Source organism: Lithobates pipiens, unplaced genomic scaffold, assembly GCF_037356315.1.
Source record: "Lithobates pipiens isolate NorthernLeopardFrog02 unplaced genomic scaffold, aLitPip1_a1.2 Scaffold_25, whole genome shotgun sequence".
NCBI classification, from domain to species: Eukaryota; Metazoa; Chordata; class Amphibia; order Anura; family Ranidae; genus Lithobates; species Lithobates pipiens.
Genome location: NW_027507787.1, coordinates 166903133 through 166927969, shown reverse-complemented (window position 1 = coordinate 166927969; position 24837 = coordinate 166903133). Strand labels below are relative to the sequence as shown.

The window sequence follows — 24837 nt, the reverse complement described above, 5'->3', positions numbered from 1 at the left end:
TATCTGATGGAAGGCTGCTGGTGGCAAGTGGCACACTGTATCTGGTGGCAGGCTGCGGGTGGCAAGTGGCACACTGTATCTGGTGACAAGTGGCACACTGTATATGGTGGAAGGCTACTGGTGGCAAGCAGCACACTGTATCTGGTGGCAGGCTGCGGGTGGCAAGTGGCACTGTATCAGGTGGCTGGCTGCTGGTGGCAAGTGGCACACTGTATCTGGCAGGCTGCTGTTGGCAAGTGGCACACTGTATCTGGTGGCATGCTGCTTGTGGCAAGTGGCACACTGTATCTGGTGACATGCTGCTTGTGGCAAGTGGCACACTGTATCTGGTGGCAGCCTGCTGGTGGCAAGTGGCACAATGTATCTGGTGGTAGGCTGCGGGTGGCATCTGGCATGCTGCATCTGGCGGCAGGCAATGGTGGCAAGTGACACGCTGCATCTGGTGGGAAGTGACAAGCTCAGGTTCCCACTGATTCTGCATCATGGTGAGCTATTTCACTATATATTAAAAATGTAGTAATAGAAATAATGGAATTTGATCATCCTGACGCCATATCAAGCATAGTGTCAGGATGATTTTAAGTGCTAACACCAGCCATTTGCCCGAAAAATCACCCCCGCCACCTATTTTCCCATCAACCCCGAGACTGCATCCCCCTCTCATCTATTTTTGTAAAGGGGGGTGTCCCTGAATGGCAGCTTGGAAATGTGGTCGCCCTATGTTGCTGTTGTTGAAGCAGCACGGCTGATATTACTGGTGAGAGTATATTCAATTTGTTTTAGCAAAACATTTTTGCATTTTCATTTTGTTTCCGGAAAAAGGCCCACCAAAATCCTCAGCACCAGGCCTATGATGCGCTTAATCTGGCCCTGCAACAGGGGGCTTGCTGCAGAAGAGGATGTGACTTCCTCGGTCACTGCCTTGCTGTATCGGAATTACTTTTAATACTTCCAAAAAAGTAAGTTAGAAAGTAAAAAAATTTTTTTAAATATCCAAAAATGAGGGGTGGAAAGGTGATCTTTATTTTAAGACCACCTCTCAAAATTGAGTGGAACTCCGCTTTAAGTGTCCAATCTGCTATCCGTGGCATCAACACAGACTTATAATATCTGTTAAAATCAGGTGCAGCTAAATCCTTATGGAGGTTATTTACTAAAGGCAAATCCACTTTGCACTGCAAGTGCAGTCGCTCTAAATCTAAGGGGTAGATCTGAAATGAGTGGAAGCTCTGCTGATTTGATCATTCAATCCTGTGCAAGCTAAAATGCTGTTTTTATTTTCCTTGCGTATCACCCTCGGATCTACAGTGACTTTACTTCCAAGTGTACAGTACTTGCAGTGCAAACTGGATTTGCCTTTAGTAGATAACCCCCTATGTGTTATATCTTTACTCAATGCTGCATATTGTGTTCTCTTTTCTTTTTTGTTATCCCTTATCAATAAATCATTTTGTCTGGGAACTTTTTTAAGAATGAATATTTTTTTAAATTAATAGCATTTTGTGTTTTTCATCCACATACTGTATATGGCTTTTCTATTTTTTTTTTTTTTTTTTTTTATAGGTTTTGTTGAATCCACACAATAAACAATACTTTTAGGGTACACTTTCTTTATTCACAAACCTTTCAATGCATAGTTGTAAAAAGTAATAGAAAGTGTAAGACGATTAAATAGACTAAATAAGAATATTTAGTTGGCGGCCTGGGTGCTGGCGATCCAGGAGTTGTAGTTGCAGACCTTAGTGTAGACACCGGGGTAGTTCCTCAGGGCACAGCCATATCCCCAGGAGACAATACCCTGAAGCTGTCCATTACACACCACGGGGCCACCAGAGTCACCCTGAGAAAAGGAAAGAATTATTAGAACCTATGGACATGACTGAAACTTGGCTGTTTGATAGCAACAAATGGAAAGCAAAGGAATATCATGGTTAAGAATTACTTTAAAAAAAGAATAAAACAAAAAGTTGAAAATAATGAGAAAATATACAAAGGTAGAAGATAAATTATAATAATTGTGGGAATATAGCCCTATGGGACACTTGATCAAACTTATGTTAGTCATATTTCAAACTTTCCAGTGCCAGCAGTATGTTGGAGATCCAGACTGCTGCTCTCACACATAGAGTAGTGGTCTCCAGTGGACCAACACGCCCCATATATGGTGCTCCAATCAACAATGCTTCTCTTACACATGGCGTAGAGTTCTCCAGTGGACACTCCCCATACATAGTGCTCCAATCAGCAATGTTGCTCAGGGAGCATGAACATTGTTGATTGGAGCACATTAGTTGTGACCCTGCTGGGGGGGTGTCATACTGGCAGTATGTTGGAGATCTGGACTAGTACTCTGCACAAAAATAAAATGACAAATGAGAAATATGTTAGCCATATTTCAAACTGCCCAGTGCCAGCAGTATGTTTGAGATCCTGACTGCTGCTCTCATACATAGTGTAGTGGCCTCCAGTGGACCACTACACCCCATACATTGTGTTACAATCAACAATGATGCTCAGGGAGCATGAACATTGTTGATTGGAGCACACTAGTTGTGATTCTGCTGGGGGTGTGTCAGACCAGCATTATGCTGCAAATCTGGACTAGTGCTCTGACACATAGCCATGGCACAGAGCAGTTTGATATATGGCTAAAGCACCAATGCATTAAAAAAAATACCATTTTAAAAATGGAACTGAACTGTATCTGATCACCACAAACTGACAACACTATTAAAATGTATTTTTAATATTCACAGCAAGCTCACTCATTCATCCATGTCTTCATGCTTTATTTAGTTGAGAAATCACTTCTAGTTGTGGCCATCTTAAGTAAGAGCAGATGATTCAAGTAGCATTTACTTCCACTTTCCTTAGCTTAGGCATGCAGGCAGGAGGGTGGGCTAAGCAAGTATATGTATTACAACTTCCTATTGATTTACTAATACTAGCAGCATAGGGATTAAAAATAGTTAGTGTTGATTGAGAGAGTTTGGTTCGACTTTAACAGTTTAGTCTGTTTGTATGTATTTCACTCTTAGCACACAAAGGTTTATTTTCATCAATAAATATATCCAGTAATAATGCTTTGTCCTAATGGTAAAATAAAAGAAAGGGTGTATTACCTGGCATGAATCTCTGCCACCTTCCAGGTAGCCAACACAGATCATGTTGGAGGTGATCTGACCGGGATAGGCATTGCTGCACTGGGCGGTGGTCAAGATGGGGGCATTCAGACACTGCAGGAGGTTAGGCATGTTGGCTACAAATAAAATAAAACAAAAGTTACTAAATGATTTCTAATATGAATGGTTCCAACTTATGTAATGTGCTTTGGAATAACAAACAGCACTACCAAATGGAGTAAAATAAGTAAATGGAACGCTATGAAATCACAAGGAGGTGATAAACACTTTCAGGTAATCTTAAAACTTTTAAGAAATTGTGTGTACAATCTGGAGATGCAGTGATTTAGAAACTAAGTATAGTTCCATACTTAGGCTCCATGCACACTGGAGCTCATAAACTGCAGTTTATTGGAGTTTGGGCGTTTTTTTTTTAAAAGCCCATAAACTCCACTCTATGTTAGCCTATGTTTCCATGCACACATGGACGTTTTTCAGCTTTAATGAGCAGTGGAGTTTATGTGCTGTTTTCTGAACGCCAGAAATTTGCGTTCAAAGTGCAGTTTTTCACCGCCAAAAAACGACAAACTCTGATAAACGCTCATAAACGCTTATAAACGCTCATAAACGGGCGTTAATTAGTGTTCGGCATTCTATTTTCTCAATGCATTGTGGGAGTTTGGAATGTACTGTGGGATTTTTGGAGTGTCCTCTGTGTATTTTTATTGAAAACGCCCATAAACGCTAACGCTAATAAACGCTAATAAACACTCATAAACGCTAGTACAAAATGCTGTTAAGAGCAAGTTTTTCAATCAGCGTTTTCTGCCAGCAATCTGGCGTCCAGAAAAAGCTTTTTTGAGCTTCAGTGTGCATGGAGCCTTAGGCTGAAAAAAAAAACATGTTCATTGAGTTAAAAAAAAAACAACGAAAACAAAAAAAAAACTGTAAGGGCCGGTTCACACTGCAGGCGAGGCGAGGCGACACCGACTTGCCTCGCCGCGACCTGCCGCGACCTCAGCGGCAACTTGCAGATGACTTCTGTATAGAAGTCAATGCAAGTCGCCCCGAGGTCACCCAGAAGTAGTACAGGAACCTTTTTTCTGAGTCGGAGCGACTCGAGTCGCTTCTCTCAGAACGGTTCCATTGTACAGAACGGGGGCGACTTGTCACACTGAGGCGAGGCGAGTCGTGTCGCCTCGCATCGCCCGCAGTGTGAACCGGCCCTAAACCTGCAGAATGCAAATCTTTATAACCCCCCCTTTTTTTATATATTGAGAAAAAAAAATGCTCTCATTTTGGCTCCAATGCTGCAGAATATATATCCATTTTGAAGATGTATTGTTTATGTTACAGTAATGCTGAGAAATATAATAGTATTAAAAATCTGGAATTAATTGTATTAAAGTGGAACATTAGTAAGAAAATTAAGTCTTGCTAGATCACTTCAGGCTGGCTCCTGTTGCAGGTAAAACATTAAAAATAAGTGCTTTACTGTTTAAAAACTGTCTCACCCTGCTCTACATATGCTCAGCTGCTCTCTGTTTTTGGCATTTGTGCCAAAAATCTGAGCCACTAGATGATGCCAATCTGCTAACAGTCTAAAGATTTAGTGCTATCCTAGGGCCCTGGGCTTCCACAAAATGGCATCCTCCGGCAAGAATAACCAGGAGAAGTGCTGAAGGCAATTTATGGTATACACTAATTTTGATGGCATTATTATTAATGTGTCCTTGTCCATGTCATTGTCAGTGTTTTCATCACGTTGTCATGGGTAAAGTTCTGCTCTAAATCTAGACCAGGCATCTTACTTTTTTTTTTTACAAGAGATAAAGGCACAGAATATCATTAAATGAACAATGAAAAAAAAAAAATCATTGCCTTCATTTATTGGCATCAAACATATACAAAATAATTTTTAAATCTGGCAAAATAGTAGACTACTTAAACCAGTTTTACCATTACTATATTAACTATAATAACTATAGTAGGAGGACCAACACCAACTATCACTATGACTTTTTTTATATACTACAGTGCCTTGAAAAAGTATTCTTACCCCTTGAAACTTTCCACATTTTATCATATTACAACCACAATTTTATTGGGATTTTATGTGATAGACCAACACAAAAATGCTTTAAAAATAAATATGTGAAAAATGTGGCATGCATTTGTATTCAGCCCAATGAATCAATACTTTGTAGAACCATCTTTCCCTGCAATTACAGCTGCAAGTCTTTTTGGGATGTCTCTACCATCTTTGCACATCTAGAGAGTGAAATGTTTGCCCGTTCTTCTTTGCAAAATAGCTCAAGCTCTGTCAGATTGGATGGAGAGCATCTGTGAACAGCAATTTTCAAGTCTTGCCACAGATTCTCGATTGGATTTAGGTCTGGACTTTGATTGGACCATTCTAACACATGAATATGCTTTGATCTAAATCATTCCATTGCAGCTCTGACTGTGTGTTTAGGGTTGTTATCCTGCTGGAAGGTGAACTTCCACCCCAAGTCTTTTTCAGACTCTATCAGGTTTTCTTCTAAGATTGCCCTGTATTTGGCTCCATCCATCTTCCCATCAATTCTAACCAGCTTTCCTGTCCTTGCTGAAGAACACCATGTTTCACGGTGGGGATGGTGTGTTCAGGGTGATGTGCAGTGTTAGTTGTACGCCACACATAGCGTTTTACTTTTAGGCCAAAAAGTTCCATTTTGGTCTCATCTGACCAGAGCACATTCTTCTACATATTTGCTGTGTCCCCCCAATGGCTTCTCACAACCTGCAAACGGGACATCTTATGGCTTTCTTTCAACAAGTGGTTATGACTAAGGCCTTATAGGCTCAAACGCGTCAACTGACTTAATCTGCGTTTGTTCACTGTGGCTATTCAATAAAACAAAGAAATTTTAAGAGCAACAACTGGAGTGCAGATAATTTTTTCTACTTTCTTTCAACAATGGCTTTCTTCTTGCCACTCTTCCATAAAGGACAAATTTGTTGAGTGCACGACTAAAGAGTCTCTCACCTGAGCTGTGGATTGGGACCATTTATAATTTTCCTTCCACTTTACAATTATGTGCCACTTTGTTTTGGTCTATCACATAAAATCCCAATAAAATACATTTATGTTTTTGGTTGTAACATGACAAAATGTAGAAAATTTCAGGGGGTATTATTACTTTTTCGAGGCACTGTATATTTCAACGTTGTTTTCTTTCTACTTACTTCCACTGCTCAGAGTGTTACCCCATCCAGAGATCACGCAGCTGGTTCCAGCGCCAGCGCAACCGGTGGGCAGAGGCACGCTCTTGACGTAGGAGTTGAGGGTGGCGGGAGAGGCCAGCTTGACCAACATGATGTCATTGTCAGTGGTTCTGGAGTTGTAGCTTCCATGTCTGATGACCTTGGCAGAGTTGATGAACTGCTCAGTGCCCTCAGAGACAGCGATGTTGTGCTCTCCGAGTCTGACCTGAAAGCTCCTGTATAGAGACAAATTCAAAATAATCAGTATACATTTGTATCTCAAACAAAGGAATTTTGACTAGAAGCCAGTAAATGTGTTTCAAACTGAGCAACAGTGTAGGTTTGCTTAGTATGGAACATGTACTACTAGTGGTTGGTGCATGCTCCTATTTCAGTGATATGTAAAAAGTTAGGAAATCAATCGTGTGCTATTCTTTGAAGCATATTAAGGGATAACTTTTAACATTTTATATTATAGTTAAACAGACACTCAAGTTTGTTTCCATCATGAGAGATAAAGTCAGAAAGCGAATCTGGCTAGAAAAGGGTGACTGTGGAGGTTATTTACAAAAGGCAAATGCACTTTGTACTACAAGTGCAAACTACAAGTGCAAAGTGCACATGTAATTGCACTGAAAGTGCTCTTGGAAGTGCAGTCGCTGTAGATCCGGGGGGGGGGGGACATGCAAGGAAAAAAAAACTGCATTTTAGCTTGCACATGATTGGATGATCTCATTTCAGATCTACCCCTCATATTTACAGCGCCTGCACTTCCAAGTGTGCCTTCAGTGCAATTTCAAGTGCACTCTGCACTTGTAGTGCAAAGTGGATTTGCCTTTGTAAATAACCCCCTGTGTGTACCTGTGAAATTAGAAAGCTCAAGAGATGTTATGACAATACTGTTATTCTTCTCCATATACAGTAGGAGAGAGCTACCTTCATGATGGTCTCACTCATATCTCGCAAATCTTAGTAAAGCCAGAGCATGTTGCTTTATTGTGAGATTTTTTGTGATGGAAGATATGGCAAGTTAAATCTAAGTTTATTGCAAGGGAATCTTAACACAAGATCTAGTGCCATGTCTGGAGTTTCTGACAGTCTCTCTCTTATGCCATGCCCACAGTCTCTGCCCACCTCTTGTGCCATGTAGGGTGGGGGTTTGCATTGGGGGGGGGGGAGTGGCAGGAGGATGGTTTGTGTGGGCTCCAAAATGCACCTTCGCCTAAGTAGACAAAAATCCTTGCACTGGCCCTGGAAGCTAGACACATGTATTAAGTTTTAGTACTGAGTACTGAGAATAAACCGCTTAAGTCAACCAATGTTTTTAATGCTGTAAGGGCATTAAAGCGGATTGCGCCCAGTTTGAAATGTAAACGATAATGTGTTCTAAAGAAAAATGGCAAAACTCAAGGTGATGTCATTATATTACCTATTTGTCGTCATTAACATTAATATGGAATTACGCCCGCACCCTTCTCCCAATTTGCCAGAGAATTTGTGAAATCAGGTCCTGATGTTGGACAAGCCATGGCTTATTATCGTAATCAAACTCAACTCAATTTGAACTCAAGGTGTTCAGTAAAGCTGAGGCTACTCCAATTCCTCCAACACCAAACTCATTAAACCATATTCTGGATCTGGCTTTGTACACAGGGGCACAGTGATGCTGGAATGGGAAAGGGTCTTCACCAAATTGTTATCACAAGCTTGGAAATGCACAATTGTCTAAAATGTCGTTATATGCTGTACCATTAACTATATCCTTCATTGGAAACACCTGAACTCAATTAATTAGAGGGGTATTAACATACTTTAGGCACGTGCTGTGGTCAGGTATCAGCCAATTTTTTACTATATAGTGTTTTATCAGCCAAGTTCTAGGGAGTTATGAAAAGAAAGATAACAGTGTGTTCCTCAAGCTTAATTGCCAAAAGAAAACTATTTGTTTATATATTTTTTGCCAATAGTGTTATATGCCAAGAGTGTTATAAATACCTAAATTGAGTAACTTACATCTTGTAATAGCGTGTATATGAAGCCAATGAAGTACACTTGTTTTATACATTAGCTACATTCTAAAAACACACTAAAATGTGCCATTTTATATTTAGGAGAGGTAACTTACGCCTTGTAGCAGTGAGCGGCAGAGATCACCCACAGGCTGTTAAGCAGGGAGCCACCACAGAAGTGATATCCAGAGTTCAGAGATACCTGCCAGGGTTGAGAATATGAACCACAGGTGTATCCCCCAACAATCTTATCATCATCATCCAAGGCAGCTGTAGAAAAGAGGAGAGGTCAAACATTGAGTACATGATGAAATTTACTTCATATTCCAATTGTCTTTTTTCCATAAGCAATGCAAAAATGTAAGTGCTAAATACAAAGTAGCAACTTAAAGGAACTAAATAGAATCCTTTTTGACAAAGCCAAACTGGCAAAAGATGGATTCATACTGGTTGATGTGTGTACTGCACTTTTCTCCTTGCAGTGTTTATCATTAGCATATCTCTTAAGTTTTGAATGGAGTGGGAAGGGTTTGAATCTCTGTTTACCTCTTACCGACCGTCCCACATACATTTACTATGGGGCTGCAGCTCCTCTGCACAGAATCACGTACCTGTACATTATTCTGCACTTCTGGGTCTGGGGCACACAGGTGTATCACTGGCAACCCGCTCCCACTGCGATTGGACACAGCAGGAGCCAATCAGCCAGGACCCGCCAATTTTTCACAGGCAGAACAGCAATATAAACAAGGCAGATTGCCGCTCTGCAATAAGGGAAGGTAGAGATCCTGTGTTTCTGCTACGCAGGAACACAGATCTCTGCCTTCCCACTATATAAGCACCTCCCCCACACAGTTAGAAAGCACTCCCTAGGAACACAGTTAACCCTTTGATGGTCTCTGATGTTAACCCATTCCCTGCCCTTCGATTTGCAGTCACCACCGCAATATTGCAGTCCCGCTATAAGTGGCTGATCACCACCATTACTAGTAAAAAAGTTAAATAAATACAAATTCCAAAGCTATATCCCATGGTTTGTAGACACTATAACTTTTGGGCAAACCAATCAATATAGGCTTATTGGGATTTTTTTTTTTTTTACCAAAAACATGTAGCAGAATACATATTGGCCTAAATTGATAAAGATAGTTTTTTTTTATTGGGTATATTTTATGGCAGAAAGTAAAAAATATATAAAATATATACAAAATTGTCAGCTTTTTTGTTTATAGCACAGCATCGCATGGCCGTGGAACTGTCAGTAACGCAGTGCCATGTTAAAAAAAATGGCCTAGTCATGAAGGGGGGTAAACATTCAGGAGCTGAAGTGGTTATGTTTTATTGCTGTCTGTGCTTCAGATAAGAAGATTCTCTATTTGTTCTGTGACGACAGTGACCAACACTTACAAGTCATTTACCCTAATTTCCTGTTGCATTTGTGATACAGGAAGTGGTGGAATAATTCCCCAATTGGACACAGAGAAAAATAAAATGTCATTCACATGCTACCCAAAACGAAAAAAAGTAAAAACTAGCATACAGATGAACGTAATTTTCCATTGGACTCGAGTCCGTCGGAAAGATTTGAAGCATGTTTTAAATCTAAAGTCCATCTGATTTTTCGACAGCAAAGGTCCGCTGAAGCCCACATACAATCAAATTGTCTGGCCGATTTGTTTCGTCGGACCTTTGCTGACGAAAAGTCTGGTGGTGTGTACATGGCATAAGGCTATGTTTATTGAGGCATCTAGTTGAAATTTATATTTTGGTTAGAGTGGAAACATTTAGAATCTCTTTATGTTCTCATTGTTTTTTTTGTATCTTTATTCTAGAGCTGTTGAGAAATGATTAAAAAAATCCCTAACAGGACACAATAAGGTTGGTTTACTAAAACTGGAGAGTGCAAACTGGTGCAGCTCTGCATGGTAGCCAATCAGCTTCTAACTTCTGCTTGTTCAATTAAGCTTTGAATAAAACCTGGAAACTGATTGATTTCTATGCAGAGCTCCACCAGATGTTGCACTCTCCAGTTTTAGTGAATGAACCCCAGTCTGTTATTGGAGTCGTTATCTCTAAATGCCTATAGAGGTGTCTTTGTAACAATATGTGAGAGCAATACTCCTCAAATGGAATCCAGAGAGCAATTAAAAAACTTCCAGGGACAACTGGTTATGTTTCCTTAATTTTAGAGTGACTTCCCCTGACTTTCTGTTGTGTTCTTGGGATAGAAAGTGGTGGAATATCTCCAAAAGGGATAGAGAGAAAAATAACTCTATTCAACACGAAAACAAGTTTTTGCTTTAGATACACTGGAATGAGTTGTGTTTCTCTTTAAAGTAATTTCCTCTCCATGACTATACAGTTATTTATGGAACAAAAAGATGGAGCCATCACCTAAAATTGGACCCAGATTAAAAAATGTAACAGGTAAATGATTTTTAACCTTTCCCTGATCCATGTAAAAAAATTAAAAAAGGACACTCTGATATAATGTCTGGGAGCAGTGCAACATTTAAAAAAATACGTTGAGATGTTGGATATGAGGAAGAACAAATGTTCATAGAGTAGTACATTTTAGAACTCACCAACAGCTCCGACGAGCATACAGATCAGGAGGAACTTCATGATGAAATCCAGGCCAGGTGAGTTGACAGTGGTAGCAGCCAGTATTTATACCCAAAAAATGAAATACTTCAGCTTGAACTGCCCTCCACATTTGATATCTTATCGTTGTACAAGGCAATGTAAAAATAGTATACTAGAGAGTTGAAGGACTATTTACCTAATCAACAAATAATTTAGAACCTTGAATGAATGCCCCTTGAACTCATTCAACATATATACACTAAAAGTACAGTTTTCCTTTTTGTTAATTTATTTTATTTTTTTTAATTAAAGAAAATAATTTGTAGGAATGGACAAGCTAATCCCTTTAAAAGCAAACTTTAATGGTTCGGGGTTATTTTATTTTAGCTCTTTTTTATATGATTTTTAAACAGTTTTTTTTTTTTACAAATAAACATTTAATGTACCACAAAGAACTCCCAGAAAGCTATGAGTTAACTAAGACACAGCACAACAATATTTTGCTTTTCCTAGGAGATGTTCAAACCTCGTTAAAAGCTGTGATGGGAATGGTCAGAGAGTTCGGCCAAATGTCTGGGCTGACTATCAATTGGGATAAATCGGCAATACTTCCGATAGATACCAGCGCTAGCCTTATACCGCAGGATATCTCTAACTTAAAGGTGGTGGAAAAATTGAAGTATTTGGGGGTTTGGATTGCTAGGGATATAAATCTATATCTGGAGGATAACATAGCCCCTCTCCTATTAAAGCTGAAACATAAGGTGGATATTTGGAGCCACCTCCCCCTGTCGATGGCAGGATACTGTGGCCTTGTTAAGATGATATGGCTGCCCCAAATTCTATATTTTCTTCATAACTCACCATTATGGATAGGTCTGAAGTGGTTTAAGAGAATAGAATCTTTATTTAGAGTCTTAATCTGGAGAAAAGGGCAGCCTAGGATTGGTTTACGGACACTAGAGCTGCCGCTGAAGGAAAGGGGGATGGCGGTTCCACATCCCAGACTTTATTATTTGGCGGCACAGCTACAGCATTTAGCAGGAGGAGGAGCATCAAATGAGGATATCCCTTGTGGCAGTTTGATGATGTTAGGATACCCCCACAATAAACTTATCGAGGCCCTAGAGGCAAACTCGTTTGCCATACGTTGTCCAACGATAAAGCAAATTGTTAAACTCTGCAAAACAACGAAAGCCATATTAGGATACCAGGGGGTATCTGTACTGGCCCCCCTATGGGACAATAGAAACCTGGTCGAGTTAGCCAAAATTGAAAGATCTAGGGAATGGGTGAAGTCAAATATTTCAAGGTGCAGATATTAAATCGTTCGCTAACTTGAAGCTGGAATTTACATTGTCTAATTGCTTTTTTTACGAATACCTGCAGGTTAGGCATGCAATCCAGACACAATTTGGGTCTCAATTGTGCAGTGGATCCAGATCCCTGTTCTGTCACAAGGGACTGATTTCTAGTTTGTATGCCAGACTTGGGGACAAAATGCTAGATCGAGAAGGCTTGTCTAAAAATAGGAAAAAATGGGAGAGTGATGTGGGCCCAATGTCTAACACTGACTGGGATCGGATAATTAAACAGGGAACAAGTGTTTCAATTTCCCCCTTGCAGAAAGTTTCCCATCTTTACTTTTTCTATTGAGTATACCATACCCCTAAGAAAATGTTTAAGTTGGGTTGGAGAGATAATGACCAGTGTCCCAGATGTGGTTCATCTGGAGACTTTATTCATAGGCTTTGGAAGTGCCCGAAGCTATTTAGATACTGGACTCAGGTTATAGATGAGATTAATAAAACTTAGACCTGCCTCTTGGCTATACTTGGCTATATTCGAGGGATGTACAGTTCCTAAAGATACTATCGAACCAGTTATAAGATGCCTCTTTCAAGCAAGAAAGCTGATTGCCCAACAATGGCAGTCGCACTCGGCCCCGCTAGTTGAAATTTGGCTAGCAAGTATAAAATCAATAATTTGTAACGAGAGGGTCTTTTTCATTAAACAGGGTAATAACAAGACGTTTATAAGGATATGGGGACCTTGCCTGCGGAGACTGGGGATCCCCCCATAAGCTGCAGGGTGGGGCTAGTTCTGATTATAGATACCAGACTTACCCCCACCTTGCTTTTCCTTCCCTCCTTTCTTGTGTTTGTTTGTTTTCTATTTCTCTTATGGTCTTTTTCCCCGTTCTCCCCCATGAGTCTCTCAATAATATGTGAATAAATTCTGAAGAGAGATGGGGAAGAGCGAGAGGAAAATTAAGTATAAATTAGGTGTATGACAGCATGACGCAGAGATGGCGGGGGGAGGGGGATGGGGGGGTGCAACCAAGGGGAAAGGGGAGGAAAATATTAATATAGGCAATAGGTTTTGACAACTCTTGAGAAACCTAAAGGTGTTGATGTTTTTCTTTTTTCTCTTTTTCCCTTTGTAAAATGTACGAACCTTTTCTGTGACTATAATTTATTTTTGTATAAATCAATAAAAATTATGAAATAAAAAAAAAAGACACAGCATAACAGAAAATTATTGCGCTGAGGCTCCAATTGTTCAATAAAAACCACAGATGAAGCTGTATGGGGACAAGTCATTGCTCTAATGGCACACTAAGATAATGGCACACCATCACCCTTTTTTTAGCAAACATGCGAGCCTCCACCTACAAACAGTAACATCAAATATTTATATAAAATACTTCCAGTGTATCTGACTTAAATGTTATGTTTATAGTCCTTACCTTAATAAATGAGGAAAATATGTTCAAACCACCATATTTGACCTTTAATTTTGAGGTTTGACTTTGCAAATACTGCCATATTCATACATTTTTAATCCACATGCTTTTCTCTTTGCTGTTGGCAGATGTAACCTTTACCAGATGTTTTCAGACACTTCACATGATGCACAGTATTTTCTTCCTCTTCTCTGGCTGTGACCTCAGTTACATTACATTGTAAGTGCAAGTTGCAATTAACTTAAAACTCAAAGGACATCCAGTGAGATATAAGAAATGTTGCAGAAGACAGAAACTGATAGAAGGTGAATATTGCAGCAAGAGCTGTTTTCTTTTTCTTTAACCTCCCTGGCGGTATGATTATTTCAGATTTTAGGTGCTGAAAGCGGTACAATTATTTTGCATGAAAATTTGGCTTTTTTTATTGTAGTCCTGTAATTCTTTGGAATAACTTACTTACAGTAAATCTGTCCAAACCAGAGTCTAGCAGACATCCCGGGTAAGATAAAGTTTGAAAAATGAAATCATAAATTATAATATAATAAATAACTAACTATAAATAATTATACCAAATAAAAATATAACAATAATAAAAATTATTCAATAATGTAATCAAATCAAAAACACTGAAATTTGCTCAGTTGCAGAATTGTCACTGTCATTACTTTTCAGTATTTGATAACGGATCTCCCCACAAATCGCTATCGCTCAATTCTGCGAGTGATTCCAATTTATTATCGCTGTTTTCTAGCTGGTCTAAAACCATTTTTGATGTAAAGGGACAGTTTTGGTTGCTATGGACAATCTCCAGTTTCCAGTCATAAAGAACAGTTTTTATAATATAAAACTGCATGCAGGACACTGGACAGAACACTAGGGACAGAGGGGATTTGAAATAATTACATACAGCAATGTAATCTGTAAGATTACATTATACTGTATGTAATGTGTGTGTTTCACTTCTTGAATTTGGCACCGTTCTCCATCCCCGTGTGTCGCAATGCTCGCAGGGAATGGAGATCGGCTCCATGATAGATTAAGCGGAGCACGGCTCGCTTGTACAGCGGGGGGACATCGCTGGATCCAGGGGAGAAGGTAAGTAAGCTCTCCCTGCATTCAGCGATGCGGTCCTGAGTCTGACTCGAGGTTACCGCTTTTGGTATAAAATCTCCACCCCGAGTCAGACTCAGGAATACCGCCGGGGGTTAAGCTATTGGGTGAGTTTTTTAAAGAAAAGCAACATTTGCCTAGATTTAATCTGTAAGCAATGTGCAAAGGTCTCTAAAGCAGCATTTCTCAACTTTTCAGTCATGACACTAACCTCTTCCCGACCAGCCGCCGCATTTATACTGTGGCAGGTTGGCTCCCCTGCGCGAGCCGTTGTAGCTGTACGTCGGCTCTTTAAGATGCTGTAGCAGGCGTGCACATGCCACCATGTCCCCGGAGCCAGTGCGCATGCCCGGCGGGCACAGTGACTACCGGGCACCCGCGATCGCTCGTGACAGAGCGAGAAGCGGGATCTGTGTGTGTAAACACACAAATCCCCGCTCTGTCAGGGGAGAGGAGAGAGATCATAGGGAACACATTTAACCCCTTGATCATCCACTAGTGTTAACCCCTTCCCTGTTTTTTTGTTTATAGCGCAAAAAAAAAAAAAAACGCAGAGGTGATCAAATACCACCAAAAAAAAGCTCTATTTGTAGGAAAATACGCAAATTTTGTTTGGGTACATCATCGCATGACCGCGCAATTACCAGTTAAAGTGACGCAGTGCCAAATTGTAAAAAGTGCTCTGGTCAGGAAGAGGGTAAAATCTTCTGGGGCTGAAATGGTTCAGCAATGTATGCATTTTGATTGGCTGGCACCCTTAAGGTTTTATTGTTTCAAACATTTTTTTCTATATTCCCTCTATCTATGATTCGCATGATTGATTGATTGATGGGTGATTTTTCATCAATTCTCATATGTACAAAGTACATTATGAAAAATTATAATACATCTTCAAATAATAATCCAAATGTTATAAACATTAGCAATTAACTAATTCAATTTTTTAACTCAATTTTTGTTTTTTTGTAAACTGTGCTCCCTGATGGTATAGTTCTCACACAGCACTGAAAAAATATATTATGGAAATAGATTGCAACCAAGGTCAATAATAACCCACCTTGAGCCTTCAGTCCTTGCTTGGTATACATTAGCTAATAAAGGCTTATCTCTGCTGTCTTGGAAAGTGGTATGCTGCAATACACCGAGTATAAACGTTTCTCTCTACTTTGATCAATTATTTTTTCTGTCTCGGCCCTAACACTGTTCTGGTGGTTTCCTTTGTGCAGTGGGTATTCAAAGGGATACTTAACCACTTGAAGAATAGGCTTTTTTGGCCCTTTTTTTCTTCAATACATTTTTATTGAAAGGAATAGTCATACTACACAATTTTAATGTGAACATCAAAATGAAATATACAACATCCGAATATCAGGTGAACATATCACATACTCTATGACCAAACCTAATTAGCTCAGACATAAACCTTTAACCAATCAGTAGTCAAAGAAAAGTGTATTCAAAAAGAGGCATATACATAGAAAAGAGGGGTGGGGAAGATTTTAGGCGACCTGCCTCATTCAGATATTAACATAAATAGCTATGTTGTGTTAGAAATTATCACTCAGATTGGGGCATGATATCTGCATATGCAGAGGTGAACGTAAAGGCAAACCAGCAGGCCCAAATCTTATGTGAGGCAGAAGCCTGGTCTCAATATTCATATGTAAGATCTTCCATATGATAGATATGATCCACAACTGCAGCCATTGTCATAGTGTAGCAATAGAAGTCTGTTTCCAGTACCTAGGTATAGATGTTTTGGCAGAACTCAAGAGATGTGGTAATGGTAATGGACTTTTTATATCAGCCTACTTGTTCTCCCGTACAATGGAATAACACAAAACACGGATCATTGGAATCAGAGGAACCTTGCATTACATTAATCCAATGTAAAATAGATGACCAATATGGGCGAATGAGTGGACATTGCCACCACTTATGAGCATGTGTGGCTACTGCATCACAGCCTCTCCAGCAAAGCTCAGAAGTGTCTGGAAAAACCTTAAGAAGAGATGCAGGCGTATAGTGCCATCTGGTCAGTAGCTTGATAAAAAGGTAGGTCAGGAGTTGGGATCCAGTGTCATTAAAGCATTGTAGAGTAGCAAAATGATTTGCTGTGGAGGTTGCGTGTATGCCATTATGCTTTGCACTGGAGTTAGGTCTGCGAGTGTGTGCAGTTATTTCGATGTAGATTTGATAAACATGGCAAGTTGGTTATACAGTGCCTTGAAAAAGTATTCACGGCGTCCATTAGGCGGAACCGGGACATCAGGGGCATCCCGGTCAGGGATAGGGAGTTCAAGGTCTCACTGTTCGCGGACGATGTGATCCTTACCCTGACCCAGCCTAGGATCTCCCTGCCCAATTTACACAAGGAGCTTGATCGCTACAGCGCCATATCGGGTTATAAAATTAACGCCTCAAAATCAGAAGCCCTCCCGGTAAACATTCCCCCCCTGGAGGTAGATCATCTTCGATCCACTTTCCCATATCACTGGAAAACCTCCTCCTTGAAATATCTGGGGATACATATTACCCCGACATTTACTTCCCTATACCAGGCAAACTTCCCGCCCTTGTATGGCACTATCAGGCAGCTACTTTCCCGGTGGCGGAAGCACCAGATTTCCCTCTTTGGTAGGATAGCGTCGGTAAAAATGAGGATCCTTCCGAAACTCCTTTACCTTTTCCAGACCCTTCCTATCCCCATACCTTACCACCATCTGAAAAAATTGCAAGCGGACCTGCTCAATTTTGCGTGGAACTACAAACGCCACAGAATACCTCGCTCTGTTATGACGGCCTTCCGCTCGGACGAGGGTCTGGCGTTTCCGGACCTTATTAAGTACTATCAGGCAGCCCAGCTCCGAGCAGTGACCTCCTGGTTCACCCAGCGGTCATATAATAGATGGACGGAAATCGAGAAACTTTGGCTGGCCCCGGCTCACCCTAATAGTATGCTCTGGAGCGCGGCAGCTTTGATCCCTCGGGCCCAACTACTGTCACACCTGCAGGGCCTATGGCGTAAGCTCTCTAAGGTCTATAAGTTATCCTCGGACAAGTCGCTCCTGACGTCCTTTTTATATCATCCTAAGGTGCCAGATAGCCTGACATACCCGATGTCGCATCCGTGGTCATCCCGGAATCTTTTCCACCTGGGAACCCTGGTGGACCCTGGGTCGCGGAGACTGCAGTCATACGCTGACCTTCAATCTAAATTTGACCTCCCACGACAGAGTTTTTACAGTTATTTACAGATACGACACTATGCCCAGACCATATCCTCTGACCTGCGTTTTTCCCCGCCCTCCGCTTTTGAGACTGTAATCCTAGTGGGCATAGCCCAAAGGGGATTGATATCTGCCATTTATAAAATAATCAACGCTCCCCCTAAAGCTTTGAAAGGCAAGCATACCTACATGCTCAAGTGGGAGGAAGCGGGGAGATTATGGAGGAGCAGTGGCAGCTGATATGGTCCCAGGCCTCGAAAAGCTCTATGTGCACGCTCTACCGGGAGAATGCGTATAAAATTTTATTTTTTTGGTACATGACCCCGGACGTTCTACACGCCATCTACCCCACCTCCTCCGACAGATGCTGGAGATGCTTGGCCCACAGGGATACACTGTTCCACATCTTCTGGCAATGCCCCCTCGTAGTCCCCTTTTGGGAAGAGGTCCAGCACCTCTTGATTACTATCCTAGATCAGCAGGTGGCACTGGACCCCAAGACTTTCCTATTGGGCATCCCCTTTCCTAAATTGACGAAGTCCCGAAAGAAACTGTCAAGACATATCTTGACAGCGGCGAGGTGTCTAATTGCCCTAAATTGGAAAAAAGTACAGCCCCCCACCCTCGGCGCGCTCCATACTAGAATTAGGGACGTGGAACTGATGGACAGGATGACCGCCAGGATACAGGACCGGATTGAGGCCCACGATGTGGTTTGGAGCCCATGGAATCTTCGGGAGGACCGGCTGTGATTTGATGCGGAGACCACACACGGTGCTTACCCCCCTCTTCCTTCCCCCACCCCCCCTCTCATCCCTCGTCCCTCTTCTATTTCTTAAAAGTTCTCTCTTCTTTCTCTTCCCTTCTATCTTCTATTCTCTCGCTTTTGCTCTCCCCTCTCTTTTCTGTTTCGCTTAACTTCTCTCTCCTTTTCTTTTTCTTCTTGATTCTCCAATCTCCCTTGTTCTAGTTTCCATGTGCCCTATGGTTCCTTTAGAAAGATGCTTTGATACCAACAACAGGTGTGAGCAGTTAGAAGTACTTGTAGATATCAGTATCTAGCTATTGGGCTATCTTGCTGGACAACATGACGGTTGGCACTATATATCTATATCCAGTGCTGGCCCGGTTGATCATGGAGGAGTCTTTTTGGCCTGGTCTATACCTGTTCCAGAGGGCTCCCTGTGGGTCAACGGGCGGAAGGCCCCTAATGTTAGCTCATTTTCTTTCTTGTGGAACTGATGTGATGTAATATAGCATGATGTGTAATGCATTGTTGGAAATAATAAAAAGTTAATTGACAAAGAAAAAGTATTCACACCCCTTGAAATTTTCCACATTTTATTATGTTACAACCAAAAATGTAAATGTTTTTTTACTGGGATTTTATGTAATAGACCAGCACAAAGTGGCACATAATTGTAAAGTGGAAGAAAAATTATAAATGGTTTTCAACATGTTTTACAAATTAATATGTGAAAAGTGTGGCGTGCATTTGTATTCAGCCCCCCTGAATCAATACCTTGTAGAACCACCTTTCACTGCAATTACAGCTGCAAGTCTTTTTGGGCATGTCTCTACCAGCTGTGCATATCTAGAGAATGAAATTGTATGATCATTCTTCTTTGCAAAATAGCTCAAGCTCTGTCAGATTGTATGGAGAGCATCTTTGAACACCAATATTTAAGTCTTGCCACACATTTTCAATTGGATTAAGGTCTGTATTTTGACTGGGCCATTCTAACACATGAATGTTCTTTGATTTAAACCATTCCGTTGTAGCTTTGGCTGTATGCTTTGGTCATTGTCCTGCTGGAAGGTGGACCTCCACACCAGTCTCAAGTCTTTTGCAGACTCCAACAGGTTTTCTTCTAAGATTGCCCAGTATTTGGCTCCATCCATCTTCCCATCAACTCTGACCAGTTTCCCTGTCCTTGCAGAAGAAAAGCATCCCCACAACTTGATGCTCCCACCACCATGTTTCATGGTGGGAATGGTGTGTTCAGGGTGATGTGTAGTGTTTGTTTTCCTCCACACATAGCGTTTTGATTTTAGGCCAAAAAGTAAAATTTTGGTCTCATCTGACCAGAGCACCTTCTTCCACATGTTTTCTGCGTCCCCCAAATGACTTCTCACAAAATGCAAACAGAATGTCTTATGGCTCACTTTCAACAATTGCTTTCTTATTGCCACTCCATAAAGGCCAGATTTATAGAGTTCACGAATAATAGTTGTCCTGACAGATTCTTCCACCTGATCTATGGATCTATGCAGCTCCTCCAGAGTTACCATGGACCTCTTGGCTGCTTCTCTGATTAATGCTCTCCTTGCTGACCTGTGAGTTTAGGTGAACGGCCATGTCTTAGTAGGTTTGCAGTTGTGCCATACTCTTTCTATTTTCGGATGATGGATTGAACATTGCTCCATGAGATATTCAAAGCTTGGCATAGTTTTTTTATAACCTAACCCTGCTTGAAACTTCTCCACAACTTTATCCTTGACCTGTCTGGCGTTTTCCTTGTCCTTCACAAAGCTATTTGTTCACTAAGGTTCTCTAATAAACCTCTGAAGGCTTCACAGAACAGCTGTATTTATATGAAGATTACATTACATACAAGTGGACTTTATTTACTAATTAGGTGACTTCTGAAGGCAATCGCTTCCAGTAGATTTTAGCTAGGGGTATCAGAGTAAAGGGGGCTGAATATAAATGCATGCCACACTTTTCACATATTTTTAGGGCTGTTACTGATTAAAATTTTCGTGTTCGATTAATCAATTATTTTTTTTGTCGATTAATCTACTAATTTTGATTAATTATAACGCACATACAGATCCAACTACTTTTAGCTGATCTCCTTGCATTGCAGCTCTGCATTAGTCAGTGGTAAATGTGGTATACACTATATACAATCACCCGACACTAGTTAGTTTCCACAGTCCATGACTTAACTTCACAGTTCACACAAATACGTTTTATATTCAAACTGTAGCACTGACGTAAGTAATTTTTTTCCCACAGTAGCGTGACAATCCCTCCACCTCCGGTCTAACTAATCACTCTCACCTTATGGAATGCACCCCTGTGCCAACAGGTGGTCATGCAAGCGGGTATCAAAAGGGTTAACATGGACCATAAACTTCTCTCACGTCTCCTTAGATCTCAGCAAGGGCGCCAGGTCATGGGTATAAAGAGAAGATCTAAGTGCTCACCGCTTAAGTATAAGATTTCATTTTTGTGTTGAAACACAAACTACTCACATAAAGATGATAAAAACACAGCATGTAAAGCCGACAATCGTGTTAGTTCCATAGGGCAGCAGCGGGTGACGTCATGCGTAGCTCCTCCCTTGTATGCATTACGTTCAATCAAAACTTTGACATCACCAGACTCCTCTCCCCTTCCCTTTGTTAGCAGGCGGAGGCACTTGTGGAAGGGGGGAGGAATCCGGTGATGTCGATGTCCGTGACGTCACCGGATCTCCGACGGAACTCCCTGAAGACCCAGAAGCCGGCAGAGAGGTGAGTACTAATCAAAAGAATTTTGAATGATCAAAAAAATTTATCGATTAATTGAGGAATTAATCTTTAATTTCCACACCCCTACATATTTTATTTATTAAAAATGTTGAAAACCATTTATCATTTTCCTTCCACTTCACAATTATGTGCCACTTTGTGTTGGTGTATCACATAAAATCCCTATAAAATACATTTACGTTTTTGGTTGTAACATAACAAAATGTGAAAAATGTCAAGGGGTATTTTTTACTTTATCTCCATTGGTCCATAACTGTAACTTTGGTGCTTTGAAGTAGAGAGGTTAGTGGGATGAGTCTAGGAGAGATAACATGATGAAGAAGAGCAGGTGCGTGGGGGATCCAAGTGCAAGATTGTGGATCTATATCACCTGGTGGGAAGAATGAGTGACCGATTAGATGCATCAAGGGGGAGTTGTAGAGCCATCCTTAAACCTTTGAAGGGAGTCCCAGATTGTGAAGGTAGACCTAGTCAGAGGAGATGTATTTTCATACAGGGTGTGAAAACCTCAGGGATCCATAGCTGTGGGAACATCTCCATGCTACTGAGGTCATTTTTTCTATTGAAAAAGCCCATGGCGTGCAAACACACCCAAAAAACTTCCACCCGGTGCATAAAAAAAGTGCACACACATAAAGAGTGAAACACTAAAAAGTGCCGACGGGTGCCTGATGTCCTCCAAAAGAAGGACCATACCCTGATCCCCCGGGGCGTTAGGCTCCAGACGGGGACTGAGGTACCAGACTCAACAAGTGGGCCCCGGACGAAACCGGAAGCCCTCCTTTCCCCGGGAGGACTGCCGAAACAGAACCTCCTAGGTACTTGGTACTGTGGGGGCACCCCGAAGGTAGGCCCCCCCTCATGGAGATTGGACCAAGCCAGAAGACCTATGTCCGCTCTCCCAGAGACTTTCAGGATTGGTCCGAGGACCGACACCCTACTCATCAAACGTGCAGTGACAAACAGTGACAAAGACATACAATCAAAAAAAAGGTGAGGAAAGGGATAGTGAAGGAGTGAGTGAAAAAGTGGCCATTGTGCAATACAATGGCCGGCCCTCCATGCTACTGAGGTCATGTTCTAGTTGCATCCATAGCTTGGACTCCCTATGATGTTTCCAGTCCAAAATTCTAATAAGGACTATCGCTAAGAAATATTTTTTAATATCAGGGAGAGCTAACCCCCTCAGATTTCAATTTAGTAAGTAGAGCTTGGGAGATGTGGGAATTTTTGCAATGCCAGATATATTTGCATACCAATGAGGTTAGCGCCATAAAGAAACCTGGTGGAACCTTGTAAGAAATCATTTGGAATAAGAACAGCAGTCTGGGTAAGATGTTAATTTCCCAACCACGAGTGAGCTAACTGGTTCCATTCACGGTATGTAGGTCTTGGCGGATAGAATTTAATAAGGGGATGTAATTCTCACGGAACAATGACCCTGGGTTAGGTGTGAGAAAAATTCCTAAATATTTCAGTTTGTAAGGTTGCCAAGAGAAGGGGAAGCAGAGTATCAGGAGGGAGACTGTTTTGTATGGCAGCGAAATATTAAGAATTTCGGATTTAGATAAATTGATTTTGAAGTTGGACAGAGATCTGAAGGTTTAAAAAGCTGATGTGATTAGGTAGAGTAACATTAGACTGTTGGACATAGAGCAATATGTCATCAACAAAGGCAGCGTGCTTATGTTCATAGGTCCCACCTTTAAATACTGGGGGGGTTTTGGGACTTTGAGTGAGACACATGAAAAATGTGTCTCCATCCCTAATTCAATGCTTAAAAACAGGAAAGTTGGGACTTTGAATGAGGACATGGACAACGTTTGGGTTAATTAAATGCAAGTTGTATATTTATTGAAAATAGAAAAAATGCATGATAGGAAGAACATTATAGTGAATGCTGCTCCATAAATCTACACACCACATAAATATGTGCGCATGCAGACGACATCAAGGGTACATAAAATATATATCAACTCAACGCCACATAGTTGTCACAACTGATAAATAAACACACAGACAATAAATTCATTTATATACAACATAGCAGCATAATAGATTAGATAGCACATGTAAAGTAAAAATTAGGCCGCGTACACACGGGCAGACTGTATGGCCTACTTAGTCCGTCATACAATCCGACGGACAGTCCGTCATACTTTCGAATGAACGGACTTGACCACACACGGATGCACAAACAGTCCGTCGAAAGCTTGCGCGATGACGTGCACAGCACGTACGACGGGACTAGAAATAGGAAGTCCAATACACAGCAATGCACCCTTCCGCCGTGTAAATCCTTTCTAAGCATGCGCCATTCTTAGTCCGTCGAACTAGCCTACTCACGAGCGGATTGTCCGCTGAAACCAAAGTATGACGGACAGAATTTCGAAAAATCCGAAATACTTAGTACGCCAGACTGCACGCTGAAAAAGTACACACAAGCGGACTGTCCGCTGAAATGTGTTTTGACGGACTAAGTAGGCCATACAGTCCGCCCGTGTGTACGCGGCATTAGTTGACATGATTGTCAGATATAAAAATATATTCCATATTTGATAGTAGAATATGATAATAAGTATGCATCCATAAGTATGCATCATCCATTGTCCGGCGTGTTTCGTGTAAACCACTCATCAGGGGCAGATGCTAAGGAATATCTATAAAATATAGTAAAGTGAAATTAGTCTAAATGTACCTCAATAAATGAAGGGGCAAATGAGTCCACCCCATATACTTACACAAAATCAATGCAGCGAGATGTGAAAAAGATGGAATCAGGGCCGCACTTATAGTCCTTGCCGGGAGCTGAGGTAATGGGGGCATGCCGCAGTGGAGAACATGCACAGAGACTCCCCCCAAACACAGAAAATGAATTGCCAAATTATATGGTAAGGAGGGTGCTGTACCAAAATTGACTACCAAGATAGATCTAAAATGAAAAAATCCATAATCAGTATATTTTAGTGTACCGACGATTGAGTAAGATATATATATATATATATATATATATATATATATATATATATATATATATATATATATATATATATGTATATTATTAGGCAGCCAATAAAGTGACATAAAAAGCAGGAGCCTACCACATCTGTGTAATCATGGAGTATATTGCAAAAAACAGTCAATCAAAAAAATGCCAAAAAGCAAACCCAGTTACCAACCCAAATATCAAAAAGGGAGGACTGGCTGGCATAATAGTAGGTGGAGTACCCCTGCAGTCATTTACATAT

At 40.9% G+C, this 24837-nt stretch overlaps 1 protein-coding gene across 1 annotated transcript; it reads right to left on the bottom strand.

Annotated features, from left to right (window-relative positions):
- Positions 1 to 1593: 1593 nt before the first annotated feature.
- On the bottom strand, positions 1594 to 11102 carry LOC143930624 (trypsin-like). The gene is made up of 5 exons (XM_077455120.1): positions 10963 to 11102; positions 8494 to 8647; positions 6351 to 6604; positions 3123 to 3259; positions 1594 to 1840 (listed from the first exon to the last, which is right to left on the bottom strand). The coding sequence occupies exons 1-5, from the start codon at positions 11000 to 11002 to the stop codon at positions 1691 to 1693; spliced, it is 735 nt and encodes a 244-aa protein (XP_077311246.1). The 5' UTR covers positions 11003 to 11102; the 3' UTR covers positions 1594 to 1690.
- Between the last annotated feature and the right edge of the window lie 13735 nt (positions 11103 to 24837).